The 18,143-nt window shown below is 46.9% G+C and overlaps 1 protein-coding gene across 3 annotated transcripts in view; it reads left to right on the top strand.

Annotated features, from left to right (window-relative positions):
* The window catches only part of LOC8028301 (four and a half LIM domains protein 2), a 350,510-nt gene that overhangs the window by 79,357 nt on the left and 253,010 nt on the right, over positions 1 to 18,143 (top strand). The window contains exon 1 of one of the 3 annotated variants that reach the window (XM_042291936.1): positions 16,501 to 16,948. The exons of the other annotated variants lie outside the window; for them this stretch is intronic. Coding sequence (XP_042147870.1) covers positions 16,907 to 16,948 — 42 coding nt within the window. The 5' untranslated portion in view covers positions 16,501 to 16,906. Of the gene's footprint in view, positions 1 to 16,500; positions 16,949 to 18,143 lie in introns of those variants that run through there. 3 annotated transcript variants of the gene reach the window in all.

Here is an 18,143-nt window from a genome sequence, read left to right as displayed (position 1 = left end):
ACGGGATGGAAGAAAGCAGACAAACAATCGCTGAACTTACAACTAAAGTTTTAATCGTCAAGGCGCAGCATATACACGACCAAACAAAAGGAAGCACACAGAGCCAGTAACTCCCCAGTGAAAGCCTCTATCATCGCACATGCTATCGTCTCTGCCTTTATAATCTTTCTGGTCAGAGCATTGGCACTTCTTCCAATGACAGTGCACTTTTTTAACTTCCGCATAACGCCCACAGTCACAACCATGGATGCCCAAGTGTCCTGATACTACCCTGTGTGCTTTGTAACAATGTTCTCTTAACCCGTCATTGAGGCATCTGACCGTCTGGCCTACGTTTTGTTTACCATAGGATAGCGGAATGGAATAAGCAATCATTTATTTTCAATCAACAAACTGATTTTGATGCTTCTTTGTACACTCCAGATAGCTTCCGGTGGACTGAATGACATTTCTGCAAAGCTCAGGCAACTTGTTCGGAGCAGAGAAGACCACAGCGACGTCTACCGGCTTTCCTATTTTCTTCAAGCAATGGGAAACTCTATGCAAATACGGGACCACAGGAATTTTGTTTCTGTTTTCTTAGGAGCGTTTTCCACATTTGCACCGCCCTCCAATTTAATTTTCTTTAACCGAATTCCTGCAACCTTCGCCGGTAGGTGTTCCGGACCGGTGGCCCTGACCGAAGGCGGGAAGCTTGAGCGTCAAAAGTAACCTGAGAATGATGAAAGCAGGATTTCTTCACGGCATTCGTAAAGCACAAATTCACGATGCCCCTTTTTACCAATTTGGAATAGGCACATTGGTAAGATAAAAGTGGCTTTATTCCACGAGGTTCGAACAACCAACAAACGTGCTCTTCTAAAAAATGAAGACGGAGGTTGAGGAAACGCGTGGACCCATTGACAGCCAACTCGTGAGTGAACACCAATGGGGCCAAGCAGTCGCCAAACACAGAAATACAATTGACACCATGGTGGGTCACGTTATGCTTTGTACTATATAAAATCACGAGATAGTCGTCAACGTATCTAATTTGTTTTACCACATTTGAACCGTTTAAAAGGCTAAAAAGATTTCTGTCGTTATGTGCGAGGTATATGTCGTTGAGAATGGGAACAGAGCACTTTTTTTGCAAAGGACGGATGTGTGCATAGGGTCTTGCATCGCCCCCATTCTCAGGGGCATATACCTTGCGCATCACGACACAGATCTTTCTAGCCTTTTAGACGGTTCACACGTTGTAAAAGGTTTTAGAAACGTTGATGAGCATCTCGCGATTTTAAATAGTACCAAGCGTGACGCGACCTATTTGGTGTCAATATTGTCTGTGTTTGGTGACTGCTTGGCCCCATTGGTTTTGACTCACGAGTTGGCTGCCAATGGGTCCATACGTTTCCTCAACCTTCGTATTCTTTTTTAAAAGAGGACGTTTGTTGGTCGTTTGAACCTCGTGGACCGAAGGCACCTTTAGCTTACCAATCTGCCCAATTCAAATTGGTAAAAAGGCGCATCGTGAGTTCACGCTTTAGGAGTGCCCTTAAGAAATCCTGCCTCCATCAAGCACAGGTGAGCTTTGACGCTCAAGTTTCCCGCCTTCGGTCAGGGGATAATCCGGAATACCTATTGGCGCCGGTTGCAGGCGTTTTGTTGAAGAAAATTAAATTAGAAGGTGGTGCAAATGTGGAAAACGCTCATTAGAAAAAAACAATAAGAAACAAAGTTCCTGTGATCCAGTATTTACATAGAGTTTCCCAAGGCTTAAAGAAAATAGGAAAGCGGGTAAACGTCACTCTGGTCTATCTGCTCCAAACAAGTTTCCTAAGCTTTGCAGAAATGCCAGTTAGTCTACCGGGAGGCCTCTGGAGTTCACAAAGAAGCATCAGAATCGGTTTGTTGTTTGTACGGAAAAAGTTGTTTATTCCATTCCGCTCTCTTGTGGTAACTCTCCGCTCTCTTGTGGTAAAAGAAATGCACTGTCATTTTAAGAAGTGCCAATGCACTGACGAGAGAGATTAGGGAGGCAGAGACGATATCGCGCTTGGGGGAAGAGTGTTTCAGCGCCCAGTCGGATCGTTTATCGGCTAAAGAATTAGATTTCCTTTCACGACGACAGCATGCGCGATGATAGTGCGGGTTTCAATGGAAAGTTATTGACTGTGTATGCTTCCTTTTGTTTGGTGGTGTATATAGGCTGCGCCTTGACGATTAAAACTTCAATTGTAAGTTCAGCGATTGTTTGTCTCTTTTCTTCCGTCCCGTCCGTTTCGTTGTACGTTTTAAATAATTGGAGAAACTGTATTGGTGTCTAAATCTGTGACGTCCCGTAATGCACCACTGCGCATCCATTTTACCCGCTAAATTTAGCGGTAAAACTGACATCACATGACCTCAACACCAAGTCAGTTTCCCCGCTAAAAAAAGCGGGTAATTGAATTGGTATTGAGGCCACGTAACGTCGGTTTTCCGTGAAAAAACGGAATTTGTTCATAGGTGAGGTAACACGAAGCCACGTGACATCATTTTCCTTGCTAAATGTAGCGGGGAAACTGAATTGGTGTTGCGGTTACGTGGCTTCAATTTTCCAGCTGAATTTAGCGGGGAAACTGTGGGAGGAGGGGAGAGGTCATGAAGGACGAGGAGGAGGGGAGGAGGAGAGGAGTGTCCTCCGTACCCTTCCCCCTCCTGCTCCTCTGTACCCTCCCCTCCTCCTTCTCCATACCCTCCCACCCTTTTTTGTACCCTCCCCTCCTCCTGCGTGCCCTCCCGTCACGGCATATCGCAAAATCAAAATACCTCAAGAGCTGCGCTTTAATTTACGCACAACAAAGATTTGTAAACGTATTTCAATTTTTTTCATGCATCCATAACGCGGTATTTCTGTGAAGAGCTGCAAACGCGTATATGTACACTGCATTGTGCGCGCTACCTATGGAGTTCCAAAAGAAAGCAGGTAAAGGAAAACTATTTAATTGATCTTAAAAGTGGGATGAAGTCTGCGTGATTTAATATAAAAGTTTACTTCTGGAGAACCTCTCTTAATCCCGATCTTCAGCGTTGAAACCTCTGAGCCTTCTTATGTGTTATGCTTTCCCTGTGAAGCGTAGTCATATACAGAGTTGAAAACTATTTTAAGTACATTGTACTTAAAATACTACTTCAAGTAGGTTTAGGAAACTTGTACTTTACTTGAAGTACATTCTCTGAGTATGTACTTGTACTTTACTTACAGTATTTGTTTCTGGTACTTTCCGAGGAAAGTACAATTCCCGATTTCAAAGTACATTCCCCAAATTTGGTTTTGTTAAATTTGTATCACGAAATGATGCTTTGTCACCTCCGAAGAAATAGTGGGAGGGATATTCTACTCCCACTAGAAACGTGAACAGACGACGCATCGCTCCGTTTGTTCTGGGGGCGGCGTTCCCGTAGCTTTTTCTACTCTGGCTACTTCTCGGTCGGTCAGCGCAAGCGAGGAGGTTTAAGATATTAGGAGAGGACAGTTAATCATAATGTAGCGCCTGAAAGTGTAGTACGGAAAAATTAAATTTTCACGTCGAAGTAAAGGCAACAAATGTTTTGAGACGTTCTCTTTTGTCTTTTCCTTCGACTTGAAAGTTTCTTAATTTTTTCACACCCCAATCTCAGGTGTCACATTATGATTATTTATCACCAGCTCGCTTGCACACTCACTGTTTTTTTCATTAAAGAGAGGACACTCCTCTATGAGAGGGTTGCTTGCGGAAGCTGCGGGGCTGACGTCACACTCTCTCCTAGTACATTTAACCCCCTTGGGTACAATAATCCAGGGCAAAGGGTGCTAAATTCAGAAGAGGGACTTCTAAATGTGGCTCCGTTCTTGAAAATAACCACTCTGCGGCCACTTGACTTTATCAAATATTCGCAGCTGTTTTTGAAAATAGGTCATGAACCCCTGATTATCCCTGGGCATTGCATACCAGTTAAAAAATCACTGTATAGGGGAACGAAAAGGCATCATGAAAGATTGTACTTGTACTTTACTTGAAAGTACATTGTATTTATGGTACTTTACTTCAAGTGCGTTGCACCAAGTGTACTTCATACTTTACTTAAAGTAGATCACGTCTCATTCACTTTGTACTTTACTTTAAGTACCTTTTAGATGTACTTTACCCAACACTGGTCATATATTTAGCTGAAAGAATAGGAAAAGGCTTGATTGATGTCTGCGAGAAAATGCTCTAGAGGTATTTTTCTATCCTAGTTAAACATCTTGAAAAATGAACATACTTAAAATTCAGAATTTAGAACGCATTTTGACAGCCATTTGCAAAACCATCCTTTTAGCTTGCAACTCTGCGGGCAAATGGATGGGCGGACTTGTTGTATGCTGGTCTTGCATGGCACTGAAGATTCAACTGAAGATAAGATAACGGGGGAAAAACGTTATCCAGGCAGATCGCAAGATGGGGCTACATGTTCTACAATTTCCGATCAAAGTCTCACGTACATATAATTGGGGTTGTGTGGATACACAACCCGAATTATATGTACGCAACATTTTGATAGGAAATTGTAGAACATGCAGCCCCATGCTTATGTACAGAAGCGTATAAAACGACGCTTTGTGGGCTTTTATATATTTCCACATAAGCTGATATTTGATGCTCGTGTGGACTAATAGAATACACGACAACTAGAATCTGCGTCACTCTACCTTCGGACTCATAGTCCTTTAAGCAAACTTTACGAGCGGCAACAATGACTACTAATTGCCTAAAGGCACAATAATCGATGTAAAAACAGAAGCAGGAGAGACCGCTCTTTTGGCAGCTAAGTATGAAGCATGACAGTACGGTCAGGCTTTCTGCTACTGTCTCGAATCATACTGCCTTATTACCACGTCGTGATCAGGGGGGTGTCGATAAGTAGGACATTCATTTCATGATCGACATTCAAGGAGGAAGATTGCCAAGACGTCTTCTTCTTAATAGTTACCGACGAGTTTTTTTTACAAAGTGCAACCACAAATATTAATCAAGATGAATACGTTCACAAACAACAGATTAAATTATAATTATGTCGCCTGCACGCGCTCGTCTTAGTGTACCTAACCCGGTAAACCTTCGTGCTCGTATATGACGAAGAGCGACGGGCTTCCCTCGGAGCCCGTGAAAATATTTAGGAGGAGGTCGACCTATAGGGGCGTTTAGTCCAGCTCGTTTTTCCCAGAGTTCTGTGTACACCCAACACCAGACCCGTTAACTCAATTCTTTATTTTATCTTCCTCGATCGAGGGTGGGGCACCGATTGGAGACGTCCGCATACGTCACCGTTCAGGTGGCACCCGTGCTCATCGGGGGCTTCACTGAATAAACACGAACACCAACCGAATGCCGACGCCGCGTTTGGCGACGTCAGCCGACCGCTATACGTCCGCAACGCAAACGAATAGCTTACCCTGCTGTTGTTCCCGTGGGTCTAGTTCGCAACTTAGCCGGTAGGGCTGCGACGGCGAAATTTCCTCCTAAATAAATGAGCTCGCGTCCCGTAAGCTCTCGCCCGGCTTCTGTATGTAACTGCCGCAATCACACGTGAAAAAAAAAGTTTCATATAGAACTGACAAATTAAGAAAAGCACATCACGCGGCGTTCTAACATGATGTGATGCCAGTCTGCCTGTTTCTGTCTTTTTGTCTTTAGCTCACGCAGGAAATTGGGCTGTATACGTCGTTGTTTCTGCTATTTTCTTGCTAATGCTATTTCTAAGTTTTGTCTTTAGAAGTACACGACACCTCTATTACCTGATGCAAATGAGTACATCCAATCAAATTTCATTACCGCTTATCAGCCAATGGGATTGCAGCACTGGCCGATACGAAAGCCGGAGAAAGAATCACAAGAAGCGTGCACGCGAGAAGTAGCGCTCCGGCTCGTTAAGTCGTCGGTAACTGCGGCGTATAAATAGTCAGGCTTCATCCGTTCCTGTTGAGTTGCCCTCGCCTGACGTGCTCTTCGGATGCGGTAAACCCGAGCCTTCTGCACCGCGTTGGTTTTCACCCAATTACGCCTGGGCTATTTTAGAACGAATGCCCAGCACCGGGACTCGGACAAGCGTTTCGTCTCTTACCTCGTTTTTTTCCCTCTTCTTCTTTTGTCCAAGGTGATGCCTCCAGTCGAAAACCATCACTCGGAGCCTAGTGTTTCTCTTTCCGTCTGTCTGCAGTCTCGCGCATTCTCGCAGGAAACACACGGAGCTCTCTTGACCCAATTTCGAGGAGGTCGAATGCGGGAAGGCAGCCCAACCCTGAGCGAACGAATTTCCGCGTGGATGGTGCGTCCGCGTCTTACCTTACCGGATTACGTTATAACAAAACGCTGGGTTTCCTTGTACTGTCCTGGAAACGAACTGGCGCAATAGCCGAGACGCTGCAAACAGTTAGACCACTGTCCCTGAAATGCGTCTCAGATCGGTGTGTTTAGCGTCCTATACCGCTCATGCATCGTAGGTAGTCTTGAAAGACAAAAAATGACGTCACGAAAGCCGGAGTGTCACACTGTCGGGTGTCGCGATCCTTGTGGTCGGTTGTAGAAGTTTTGGCAAAAAGCACGAGAAGACGTGTGTGTCGCTATCGTCACGGCGTCTCGACTCCGCCGAAGCTTCCGAGGACTGTCATACTGGAGAGCGACCGGCAGCAGAACAGGTGTTTGCCACATTCATCACCACTGCTGTGACACCACAAGGGTCGCGGCCGGCGACCGCGTGACTCTTCTGTGACGACATCAGGCGGAAATCGAGGGACACTACATTTTTTGACGCTGTAGACACGCCCAACGGAGATGCGTTCCAAGCACCATAGTTACGCTTCCGAGTATTTATTTAACCGACTTATTCCCCGCTAAATTTAGCGGACGGTGTTCACCTGATTCTACGACGTCACGTGACGCCAAGACAGCACTCGACACTGTGATGCCACGTGGCTTCATGGCGCCACGTGACACTAAATTCCCGCTAAATTTAACGCAAAATCTTTTGGCTGAATTAAGAAAAGAAATTCTCTCGCTAAATGTAGCGAAAAACATTTCCCGCTATGTTTAGCTGGGCACAACGGAGGTACACGGAACGCAGACGGAATCCACTGTGAAACCTCGCCGTGACGCCTATCGTCGTAAAAAAAAGAAAATAGACGGCGTTTATGCGGAAAGCAAGTCGTCTGCTCTTTACGCAGGAGTTGCGGTGACATCATAAAGACGCCGAGCTCTGATTGGCTTTGATTGAAGGGTAGTGGGTAGACGTCAAGGCAGCTTGCTTTGAGGTCTACCCACTATCCTTCACTCAGAACCAATGAGAGCTCGGCGTCTTACTGACGTCACCACAACCCCTGCAAAAGAAGCAGACGAACTTGCGCTCCGCATTGATTCAAATACGTTTCCCATTGCGGTATTGGGGAGCAAATCCAACTGTCGCTCCACAACCGGCAAAGTTGAGAACTAAACCCCCCTGAGCAACAACAACGTAGACTATTTGTTCGCGTTTATGACGCAGCGCTCGGCTGGTGTCCGTGCTTCATCGGCGGAGCTCCGCGAAACGTGGCATATTGTGAACGCTCACTTCGATGGTTTCGGGAGAACGAACAAGAAAGGGAGGGACGAAAAAGCGGAGAAAAAAAATCATACAAAAGTTTAGGGGTGTTCTGTTTGCCGCGGTAAAACCATCGAGGTAGAGGGGCTTGGAGTGATAAACCGGAAGTTCGGAAGTGGCACCCCCTGGTTGCCGCCATGTTGTACGCAAATGTGACCACTCGTCACGTGACCTCCCAAGAGCCGTGACGTCACCGGTAAGATGGCAGCGCCCAGAGCTGGCGGATGCACGTTTGTTCGGTGCGCGGTAGCCGTTATGTGCAGCTGGTTTCCAACGACTTCGGGGTTCTTTGTGCTCGCTGACGCAGGTATAATGTGAAAATATGAAGGAATAAGAATTTATACCTTTTTTTTTGCGCAAGGTCGCTCTGGATCATTTGGATATTAATACCAATGAGGCAGCATCAGCCGTATCGCCGTACGGGTGCTGGGATTCCCGGATGTGTTCGAGGATCGATAGAACTTTGAGTGCTTTTAGCATGAAATATTTGCATTCTTTTAGCTTTGTTTGAACGTTGGAATGTCTGTGAATCGACGCGAAATGTATGCGTCGGACGTAGTGCCCAGGGAAAATTTGTTTCAGCCATATGCAACTGCATAATCGCAGCAACGTCTAGCGAGGAAGCTCTTGAGAAAGTTGAAAAATGTTAACTACCGTCCCTTTCAATCTCTTCAATAGACTTTTTTCAAAAGTGTGGGTCGCCAATACTTTGTTTCACCATAACTTGGAAAAGGCCAATCGCCACAGCCCCCTCAACCCAATCAGAGAGACGGAGTAAGGGTGTGTGACAAATCTTTGCAGATGAGCACTGTGATGATACGTTGTCATGTGCCTCTCTCCAACGTACATACTGACTGACCGAGACTGTAGCTTCCGCTGTTTGCCAAATTGTGATGAAACGGATTACAGTAACTACTACTTTAATTACCCAAGGCCTTCATACTTTGGGCATTTGTTCGACAAGAATGTAATGTCAGCCATCACTGTGAACTTGGCTCAGCGCCTATTGGACTCGAGCGCTGCACTAGCCTTCGACGTGAACTGGGACCCATTCGTGTGCTTTACGCCGAAAACAATCGGTGACAGATGTGTTGCTTGATGGGGTTTTGCAAAGGGTCTATTGTGTCATACGTATAGGAAGTGTCCTACTATATAACAATGCATCCATACTATTAATCTTGATGCTCGGAGGTGTGTTTGTTTTTGCACTCAACAAGTTCCAGCAATAATTATTTCTTACGAGTGTAATATTTATTTTCGGTAGCTGGGCCCGGTTTGTGCTCATCAATGTCCGTGTGCTTCGATGTCATCATGTGTTAAGTATCCTCTCTGCAATGCCTACAGAGGCCCTTGGAGGGAATAAATTATAAACAACATTTTCACATCACTGGAGTTGGTTTTCGGATGCGCCAGATGTTAAGGAAAAGTGGAACGAGTGGAGCCCAATGCCACCAGTCTGCCAGTCTGGTATGTCCCATCAATTAATATTGAGGGGTCAGAGATGTGGGTGCCCTCAAAAGGTCCAGCACGTGCGGTGAACATAATACTTTGTGTAGAGACTCTGAAGGCGTAAAGGTGAGCGGAAATATGTTTATCTGGTTAGTGTATCAAATTGTTTATTTCCACTTAATTTCATATTGATTCTTAGAAAATGGTTCCATAACGAGTTCTTTCTCCGGCAGTCTCGTGTCAGGCGTTCAGTCGTAGTACCTGTGCTCTTTGTTATCGGATGACGCTCCTGGCACGTCGGTGTTCAGTTTGGCCGAGTGGTAACTTTGACCGACAGATGCCATCTTGTAATCATACGTCATGTGCGGCCACTGCCATTTGATGCACTGAAGCTGCAGAGCTGGCTCCTAATCCGGAAATTTTCCTGGTAGTTCTCTGCGTCAATGCAGCAAGCTCGGGCATGTAGTGCTTACATGGCTGTGCCTTTTGCTGTAGTGTTGACTTGATGGCTAGCCACAGGCAACAGTGTTCGTTTGCTATCCAAGCCATTTCACTTCCATTTCGCAATGGCGATTTTTTCTGCATCCCGCGACCTCTGCAACTTGTGTAAGTCTCGTGTGGCCAAGTGAAGTGGAGTAAGGCTTGGTGTCCACTTTTGAGAACAACCAACCATTCCATTTCTTCAAGTCACTCAGCAGCATTCTCCGTCAAAGTTGTAAATGGTGTGCTTCATTGCGTGGACACAAATAATTGGTGTCAGCAAATTATTAGGTATTGTCCTTGGGCGATAACCAACACCAAATCAACTGTCCTTGCATTGCCGCTCACCTGCTTTGTCGTGCTTACCTCCCGTCGAGGTGATGGGGATCAGGAGCGTCGGGGTAATGTCAGCACCAGAGCAAAGGCCGCCGAAGATAATCCTTAATGTCCCGCGGACGCTCCTCCAGACGTGGTCGAAGGTCGTTCAGCACAAACTCTTGCAGGCCAATTCATTGGTGCGGGCTCCTCCGGTAGACATGGTCGGCCTCATGCAGTGGTAGTAGAGTGGTTTTCAGTCGACCATTCGCAGCACCTCCGTTTTCCTCGGTGTTCTTCGTCCAGCGACAACCTACACTGGTCCTTTCCGATGTCGGGAATGCTTCGGCGTTGGGGTGTCTCGTTGAATTGTCATTGAATACTAACGGGTAGTAAATGGTGGACGTCGTGACTTTGTGGCATAAGTCGCCCTCGGTTCGTCAGATGCCGCTTTGCTAGAAGAAGTCTTCAGTTGAAATGTCTGTCGAACTTGTTCTGAAACAATCTCGGCAATCAAAATAAAAGCTGGGCGACTGATGGCAGAAAGTAGCTTCCTGATTTCCTCCCGGACAGCAATGTGGATGATGTTGCGGATGTCTGGGAGTCTGGCGTCGAAGCTGCAGCTGGATGACTCGAGTGTCGAGACGCAGTTGTTGATAGTGACAAGCTCGGGCCTGCAGTGTACATACAACGTTGGAAGCCTCGGTGATATTAACCCTTCGAATGTTGTCGTGGGGTTGCGGACAAGGCTGCCGAAGGTGCTGTCCCTTACTTGAGGGGCATGGGATTCTTGGCGTCTCGTCTTCTGTAGCACCAGGGGTGGCGTGGCTGCTCTTTCAGGCGCAAAACATCCTCCACGAAGGCAGCGACGCTCTTGTTGGGGCCGTGTCCTGGACAGAATCAGGAATTCGTCTCTCTCTCGTCAATGTTGGCTGATGAACGTGCACTTCAGCTCGATCTTGCAAACTTCCCATGACGTTGAGGAGGATTCGTGGTCCTCAAACCAGTGCCTGATAGTTTCTTCCACGGGAAGTATAGGTTCTGCAGAACCTGGTTGTCTGCCCACCCACTGTGGCGGGCAACACGGTCATATTGTTCCATCCAGCCCTCGACGTCTTCATATACCATGCGTGAAAGGGCGTCGGGGTGTGAGGTGGGACGGGCATACAAACAGTGGTGGGAGTGGACGCGGTTCGCTGCTACAGGTCTGTCAGTGTTGGCTTAGTCAGCTTCGGTTTGTCTGGCAAATGACCGAATTCCAGCGGTTCCTGCTGGTAGCAGCGACCGACTCGGATTTCAGGTTCTTCGTGGAGTATTTTCGAGGTTCGTCCTTGTGGTACTTGCTAGTCTTGAGGTCTTTCTGCTGGGCTCGGTATAGGACTTGGTTCACGGCTCGGCGGGGGTTTAAGACGCGGGATAGTCCGCCACCCGTGTCCCGTTATCGGGCAACTCGGCTGAGGAGCCGCCAAGGTGCACGCAGAGTGAAGGGCTATGCGTAAAGTACCCAGCACCTCCACCAGAACATACGATGATAGCTGAGCATGGCCTGGAACTTTCCAGAAGAGTAAATATAGATAGAGGATAGGACTGGAGCAAGCATCCGTTACAATATAACAAAACTGACAAAAGAGAGACTACCCTGACCACTAAAAGAAGCTGCTTTGCTTTAGTGGCATTCTGTCCGAATAAATTCTCTCCCTCGGGGTTTGGCGACTGCCGTGGGCGAACTGAACTGAAATGGATGTGAGCCCACTTTTCTAGTAATGAGCCGCTGGAGACTGTTGTCGCAAAGCGGCGTGAACGGGTGGACTGGGTAGGTGACACGCGCAATGAAATGTAAATACGGCTTGCAATTTGCGTAACGATCGAGTGTTGGTGAAACTTTTGTGTCGACGAAGCGTGCGACAGACCAGCGGGATCAATACCAACTGCAACACCTGTGCTCCGTGAAAGTGCACGTCTACGCCGGAGCAATTTGGGAAGCAGCACAGCATCACCTAAAGCATGCCACAGGAACTACCAGCTTGAACGCAGCTCTTCGGTGCGCCGCACACCTGTGCTCCGTTAAAGCGCACGTCTACGCCGGAACAATTTGGGAAGCAGCACAGCATCATTTAGCACGGCACGGGAACTACCAGCTTCAAGGCAGCTCTCCGGTGCGCCGCACAACTAAAGTGGGCCTTCGGTCATTTGAACGAAGCTGCACCACGATTGCACTCTACCAAGCAGGACTCAGGCAAGTTGCGTCGCTAAACTGAGTGTCCAGATATATTGCACACGCTTCACTGCAGACCTCGAAGATTCCGATGGTAAACGAGAGCACAAAAACGTCGTCTTAAAGTTTATCCTAGCGGTATCCGAATCAATCCGAGGTCCGAGCAACGTAGGGCAGATTGTCTCTTCCGTGGCAACATCCCCGTCGGTCACCAGCGAAATGCACACCGTTGTTTTGTATTTTCACGTTATACCTACGTCACATACCACGCTGAACTCTTATGTAGCTTTCGACCGGCCTCATAGGACGGCTCCCGCGTCTGAAATCAACTCGCAGAAACGAACGACAACCAACAAAACATCCGACAAGCTCCGGCTCAGCTGGGGCCAGCCGCTGCGTGGGCGCTGCCATCTTTCCTGTGACGTCACGTATTTGGTTTGGTCATGTGACGAGTGGTCAGATTTGCGTACAATGGCAGCCGCGTTATGGGGGTCACTTTCGAGTGCGGACCGGAACTCCGGTTTATCGCTCTAAGCCCCTCTACCTCGTTGGGTAAAACAATGTTGTTCGAATGCTTGACAAGTCTTTATTTTTATTTTTAAACAATCCAGGATGTCGGTGTTCTTCTGCGAAGTGTGCTGAAAAAGAACTAGGCACGGGCCTTACAGGTGATGTTTCGCTGCTCCTGTCAGCAGCGAAATTGACCCATCGTGACCACCCGCTGGGACCACCGATGTCCGTGTCTATCCCCCGCCGTTCCGAAGGGGCCGGAATGCGTGGGACCTTTCCCTCCAGATTATTTTGTTAACAATATGTTCAAACACTAGTCCCAGCCAATCGCTGACGCGGCACTCGTGTACAGTCTGTCGCCCGCGCTCGTTCTAGGAAGATGGCGCAGAGAATTCAGGTCATAGGCCTTGTTTTGAGTAAACAGCGAGCTCTGGGGACAACGAGCTAGACGAAGGCCTTCTCTGGCTCGATCTCCTCGCGAATAAGGTAGAGTGGGAGCGTTATATTAAGGAAGGTTTGACGGTATAATTTCCTTTGTTTGTTAGAAATGAGGCAGACGTCGTTTTGCTGCGGACATAGTTATAAAGGAATTACGCTCGCCCTTTTAGCTGGGAAAGCTAAGTAAAAGTTTGTGCGCCGAGCAAGTGTTCGAAAACACGTTTTCTAACCCGTCTGAACGCGAGGAGGGGCACGCCAAGCAAGGGCGATCACAAAAAAACGCGCAGAAAACGCGCGGCGACGAGGCAACCAACCCTGCGTCGTTATTAATCGATGCATAGCCTCCTCTATACTGACAAAGCCTGGCAGTTCGACGACGGAGCCAAAGAGTGCCCGGTCGCAGATTTGGAGCGCGAGGATCTGCTAGCACTGAGCATCGAGGCGCCATTTCTCGGGAAACCTGGACGTCAGCACTCAGCTTTTGCAGTGACGAGGACCCGAAACACATTTGCTCGCCCGGGAAGAAGTGTGTTTCGGCGTCTCGCCGCAGCGGAACGCCAGTCACGTGGCTCTTCTCTCATCCGTCGTTTGCCGCTCCACCTTTTCCATTTCGGCGGCCGCTTCTCGTGGCGATCTGCCAGGCGTTTTCAGCATACAGGAGGCTGTGGTCGAGGTCGAGGGGAGACGAAAGCACCAGGACGCCTTTGGAAGTTAAAGGAAAGCACGAGGGGGGGGGGGGGGGGGGGGGTGCAAAGAGCAGACGAACTTGCCCGCCATATTGGTGGTGTGCGCGAACAACAGGGGCGCTTTTTTGGCTATCATCGCCATCGCTTGTGACGTCACGGGGAGGACAGATTGGGGCAGACCCCGTAGATCTTGGAGCCCTCGGCTCATCAGCTCGCTTCATGCGCTGTTTAAGTAACGCGCGGCACAGCGTGTTTTACGCGTTGTGTTTATTCGGTGAGGTGATATTTGTAGTAGGACATTTTACCAAAGCTTGAAACCTTGGCACACGTACTCGTGCTAACAAACACTTTTGGCGCTTAGGTGTCGAGACGTTGAGATGGTGGTGTGTTGTTCCCAACCCCAGTACAAAATGGTGGACGGTGCAAATAGAATATTCAGCGCTTCAGCCCAGTACAACATCTACCAAGGTAGTTTTTTTATATGACTCGGACAAAATAAAACTGAGAAAGGAATTTCTCATCAAACTGAAAATAGAAAACAAAACTTCGATAACCTCTCGCGCGTGTGGTAAACACTTCAGTGAAAGCGACTCCGTGTATTCTCTTGGTCCCTGTTGGCGTGTTCTGTGAGTGCTGGGCTCTTATTACTTCCAAGCCGATTCCTTTTTTTTAATTGTGTAAACCAGTAAACAAACATTTCCTCAAAAATAACTGGAAGAAGCGGTGGCTGGCTTCCTGGGTCGTTTCAATTAAATCGCTACTTATTCACCCGGTCGATGGGAAACGTAGGAGACATCCCCACGATATCAAAAAGGCAAATCTACACCTCAAAAAAATAAAAAAAAGCCTGTGATTCTTTTTTTTTTGCGCAACACTTGGAGATTTAATCATCGCAACTTGGGGAGGTAGCTCAGCGAATGACGATACCGAAACATATGTTTAGACCAAAGACACAGTCTGAATGCAAAACGTCACGCTTGCATTTATTAATGTCACAACTCAGAGTGCGTTTTTTGGTTTAAACAAACATTTCGGCATCGTCATTCGCTGAACGTCCTCCGTAAGTTGCGATGATCGGCTCTCCGAGTGTTGTGCAGGAAAATAAACGCATGGGCTTTTTTTCAGAGTAATAAGTCGGTGACACTTCAGCGTTCCATTAAATGAGCTATACACCTGCGACGAATTAATACGACTTGCATGTTTAATTTTGGCGGACTCCAATGCGCATAGTGTGTGATGCGGTTTTCAGCGAGCAAACTAAAATTTATAAACAATTTTAGTAAAAAAAAATCAATAGAACAAATTAATCAATCGCTTAGAGTTACCGGTACGTGTCCGACAACTTAAGAATTTATAAAAATGTCCGCTTTTCCTTTACTCAGGCACTCTTTTTGCCCTTTTATCAAGAAAACACTCACTTCTCAAACTAAGTTGTTACTAAAAATACATGTTAATAACCTGAAGTTTCGGTTGCTTCTAAGTCCAGGCAACGAGAGTGAATAATTGATGCGCTCTTTCCTCCCAAAAAAACCTTCCGGAAATCGAGCAACGCTGTACCTGAGCCGCCTCCTACCTACAACAACAGACAACGCCGAATTGCGCTAGAAAATTTCGAAACTCTCAAGCGCAATATCGTTTTACTTTTTCTATATTACGAGAACTGCAATAGTTTAATCTAAGCAAAATGTGGGATAACCCTTAATCTCGTATGGTATGTTTTGATCAAATGTCTAATTTGGACATCTTTATTTTATGTGCCTCTCAAAGAGCGGTAGAGCTTACCTAAAATGCCCCATTTTATTGGAAATGTAACTATATACGTTCCGAACTATAAGGGGAAATGAGGTGTTTCACCTCAATAAAAATGGAACTGTACTCGTTTCAAAAATGACAAAAAAAGAAACGGTAAACGATGGTCCGTTCTAGTGTTCAACGAACATGTGCAACACTGCGACTGCCAGGGAAGATGGCACTACAGGGAGGGCGGCTTTGGTTGTGACAATTCTCCTTACCGCCATTTGGGCCGTATAAAGTCGAAGTTTTGATCACAAACTTAACCAGAAAAAAAAAAAAAGTTCCATTGTTCAAGAAATATCAGCCGACGTTTCGGTATCTGAGAGGAGGTTTCTAAAAAAAAACACGACGCCACTTTATTGCCATGACACGAACTCTCTATTTTCTGGAAAATTTGCAACCTGGTAGAACTTTTTTTTTTGGTTTCGCACGTGTGACCGGTGGTGCATAAGCATGTGCGATGTACGGCCGCAGGCAGATTTCCTTCAGTCGCATACGAAACACACTGTCTCTTTTCTCAGGGATTGTAAAACGCTACAAAGTAACATATATTTATGTGCGATACGCCAGATAAGAACAAACAGAAGCAGGGGCAGCCAAATGTACTGAGAGGCAACAGTGACACACCACCGTCAAATGAAAACAAAAAAAGCGACAGTTTACTTGATAAGTACTTTACGAAAAAGGAACACACGGCGAATGCGTTAATTTCGGACCTCTGGACCCTTCAAAGCACAAACACAAACACTTCCACACGGACGCAGTCGAGCACGACATCCTCGGCAAAAGAGCGTAGCTAGCAAAGAAAGTCGACGTCCGTGCGAAAACAAAAGAACAGCGACAGCTCGAAGATAGAAGAGTAAGTCGGGGCGGCCACCGACCGCCCGGAACTCAAACTCCGAGGCAAGAAGGAGAAGAAAAACCTGGGGTGCGAAAAAGAGAGCGAAAGGACGAGGGAAGGAGAGGAAAGCTTCTCGTGGAAGAGGCCAGGCGTCGGAGGAGACCGCTCGTCTCAGCCACGTGCCAGCGGGGCTGTTTTCGAGCATCCAGGAGCACGAACTCGCAGACGCAGCAGCAGACTACGCGCGGGCAGAGCGGGCCCCCACCTTTAGGCTTCGGAAGCGCTTCCCTACGAGCAAGACGCATCTTCAATCATCGAAGAACCTCTAGAAAAGCTCCTGATGCCTTGACGAGCCATTTGTGCCGAGAGTTCCGTCGGATACACGAAGCCGCGGGCGGTTGAATTCATCGACGAATGTGGGCCTGGAATAACCGGGGAGGTATGAACTCTTCTGTGATGTGGATGTCACCGACGTGCCTGAATGAGTGATGAGTTCCGACGCGGTAGCAGTTGTGTACAGTTCGACACGGTAGTGCGACGCTTCTTGTTGGGAGAAGGATGTGCTGTTTTAGTCCGGCACAGGCGATACTCTCAAGACTCGTAAGTACACGTAGTTCCGGATCTATATGTTATGTTTCTCTTTCTTCAACGAGTCCAAACAAACAGAAACGCAGTCCAAAATGTTAGAAAGAACTAGCAAAAAAAAAAAAAAAAAAAAAAAAAAAAAGTGCAGAAAGCCTAAAAGTGGCAACTGATGTTTTCTTTTTTTTAATTTATAATACTTAGGGCTAAGTGAATCGTTAAGAGTCGCAGCCTTGAGGATGCCAAGCGTTTTAGGAAAATGTTGGCTACCACGCCGTGGGCTCCAGGATGATTCCTTGACGAGGATGCTCGTGAGTTGATATGATGCGAGGGTTCCTGAAGGCTCTGGGAAGGGAATTTCGGAGTGAAACCTGTATTACTTCAGGTATTTTTCGACCTGTTGACGTCTGAAGTTATTATTAGAGGCGTCATGGAGCTTTAAGTAGTGCTCTTGTTGCCCTACATAATACCTTTCCAGTTGGTACGAAGAATAATTTCGAAAGAAAATTTGAACTCTTGCAGAGTACAAGAGTCGCCGTTTTAAGTTTTATAATGAATTCATAAAACGCCTCGGTGTAATTAAAAAACAACAACAACAACAAAACACTAGGTACAACAAAAAATGACAGAACAGTTTTTATATTTTCTAAAAAAATAACCTGACGATCGCAGTCGGCTGGAAAAAAAAAAAAACTGTCTGGCGAACACTCATCTTTTTCTACTGTCACATTGGAGATATGCTCTCTATACAACAACGCGCGTCTCAAATTCGAAGCGCGTGCGCCTGGCGGAGAAGATGCGCATCACTTCAAGGGAATCAATCACAGCACCCCCCCCCCCCCCCCCCCGTCTTTCCCCCTGGTGTGGTCAAACACTCACGTGTGGAACAGGTGGAACATTCCAGTTAATCGGAATGTGTGAGCTCTTTCTTTAATCTCATAACTGGGCAAAACCTGTCCCTAGGGTCAAATCCAACTCTTCTGGTGCAGTGTAGTGGGGGTGCACCCCTGTGGTTTTCCGTTTCCTTATTTTTCCCTCCACGTTACTCGCTGGATTTTACTTGCAGCAAACCGACTGGAAGGGCGACAGAACAGAACTGATTCAACCAGACGTATACTCTATTTATTAACAGTCAAAATAAATTATCGTGGCAAGTTGTAAACGGACGACTCTGGCGCGTACAAATTCGTTCGATACTGGTGCGGTCGATGGC

This window comes from Ixodes scapularis, unplaced genomic scaffold, assembly GCF_016920785.2.
Source record: "Ixodes scapularis isolate PalLabHiFi unplaced genomic scaffold, ASM1692078v2 PGA_scaffold2__306_contigs__length_199485367, whole genome shotgun sequence".
In the NCBI taxonomy this organism is placed as follows: domain Eukaryota; kingdom Metazoa; phylum Arthropoda; class Arachnida; order Ixodida; family Ixodidae; genus Ixodes; species Ixodes scapularis.
Note: the sequence above shows the minus strand (reverse complement) of the source record. Positions and strands in the feature narration are given on the sequence as shown.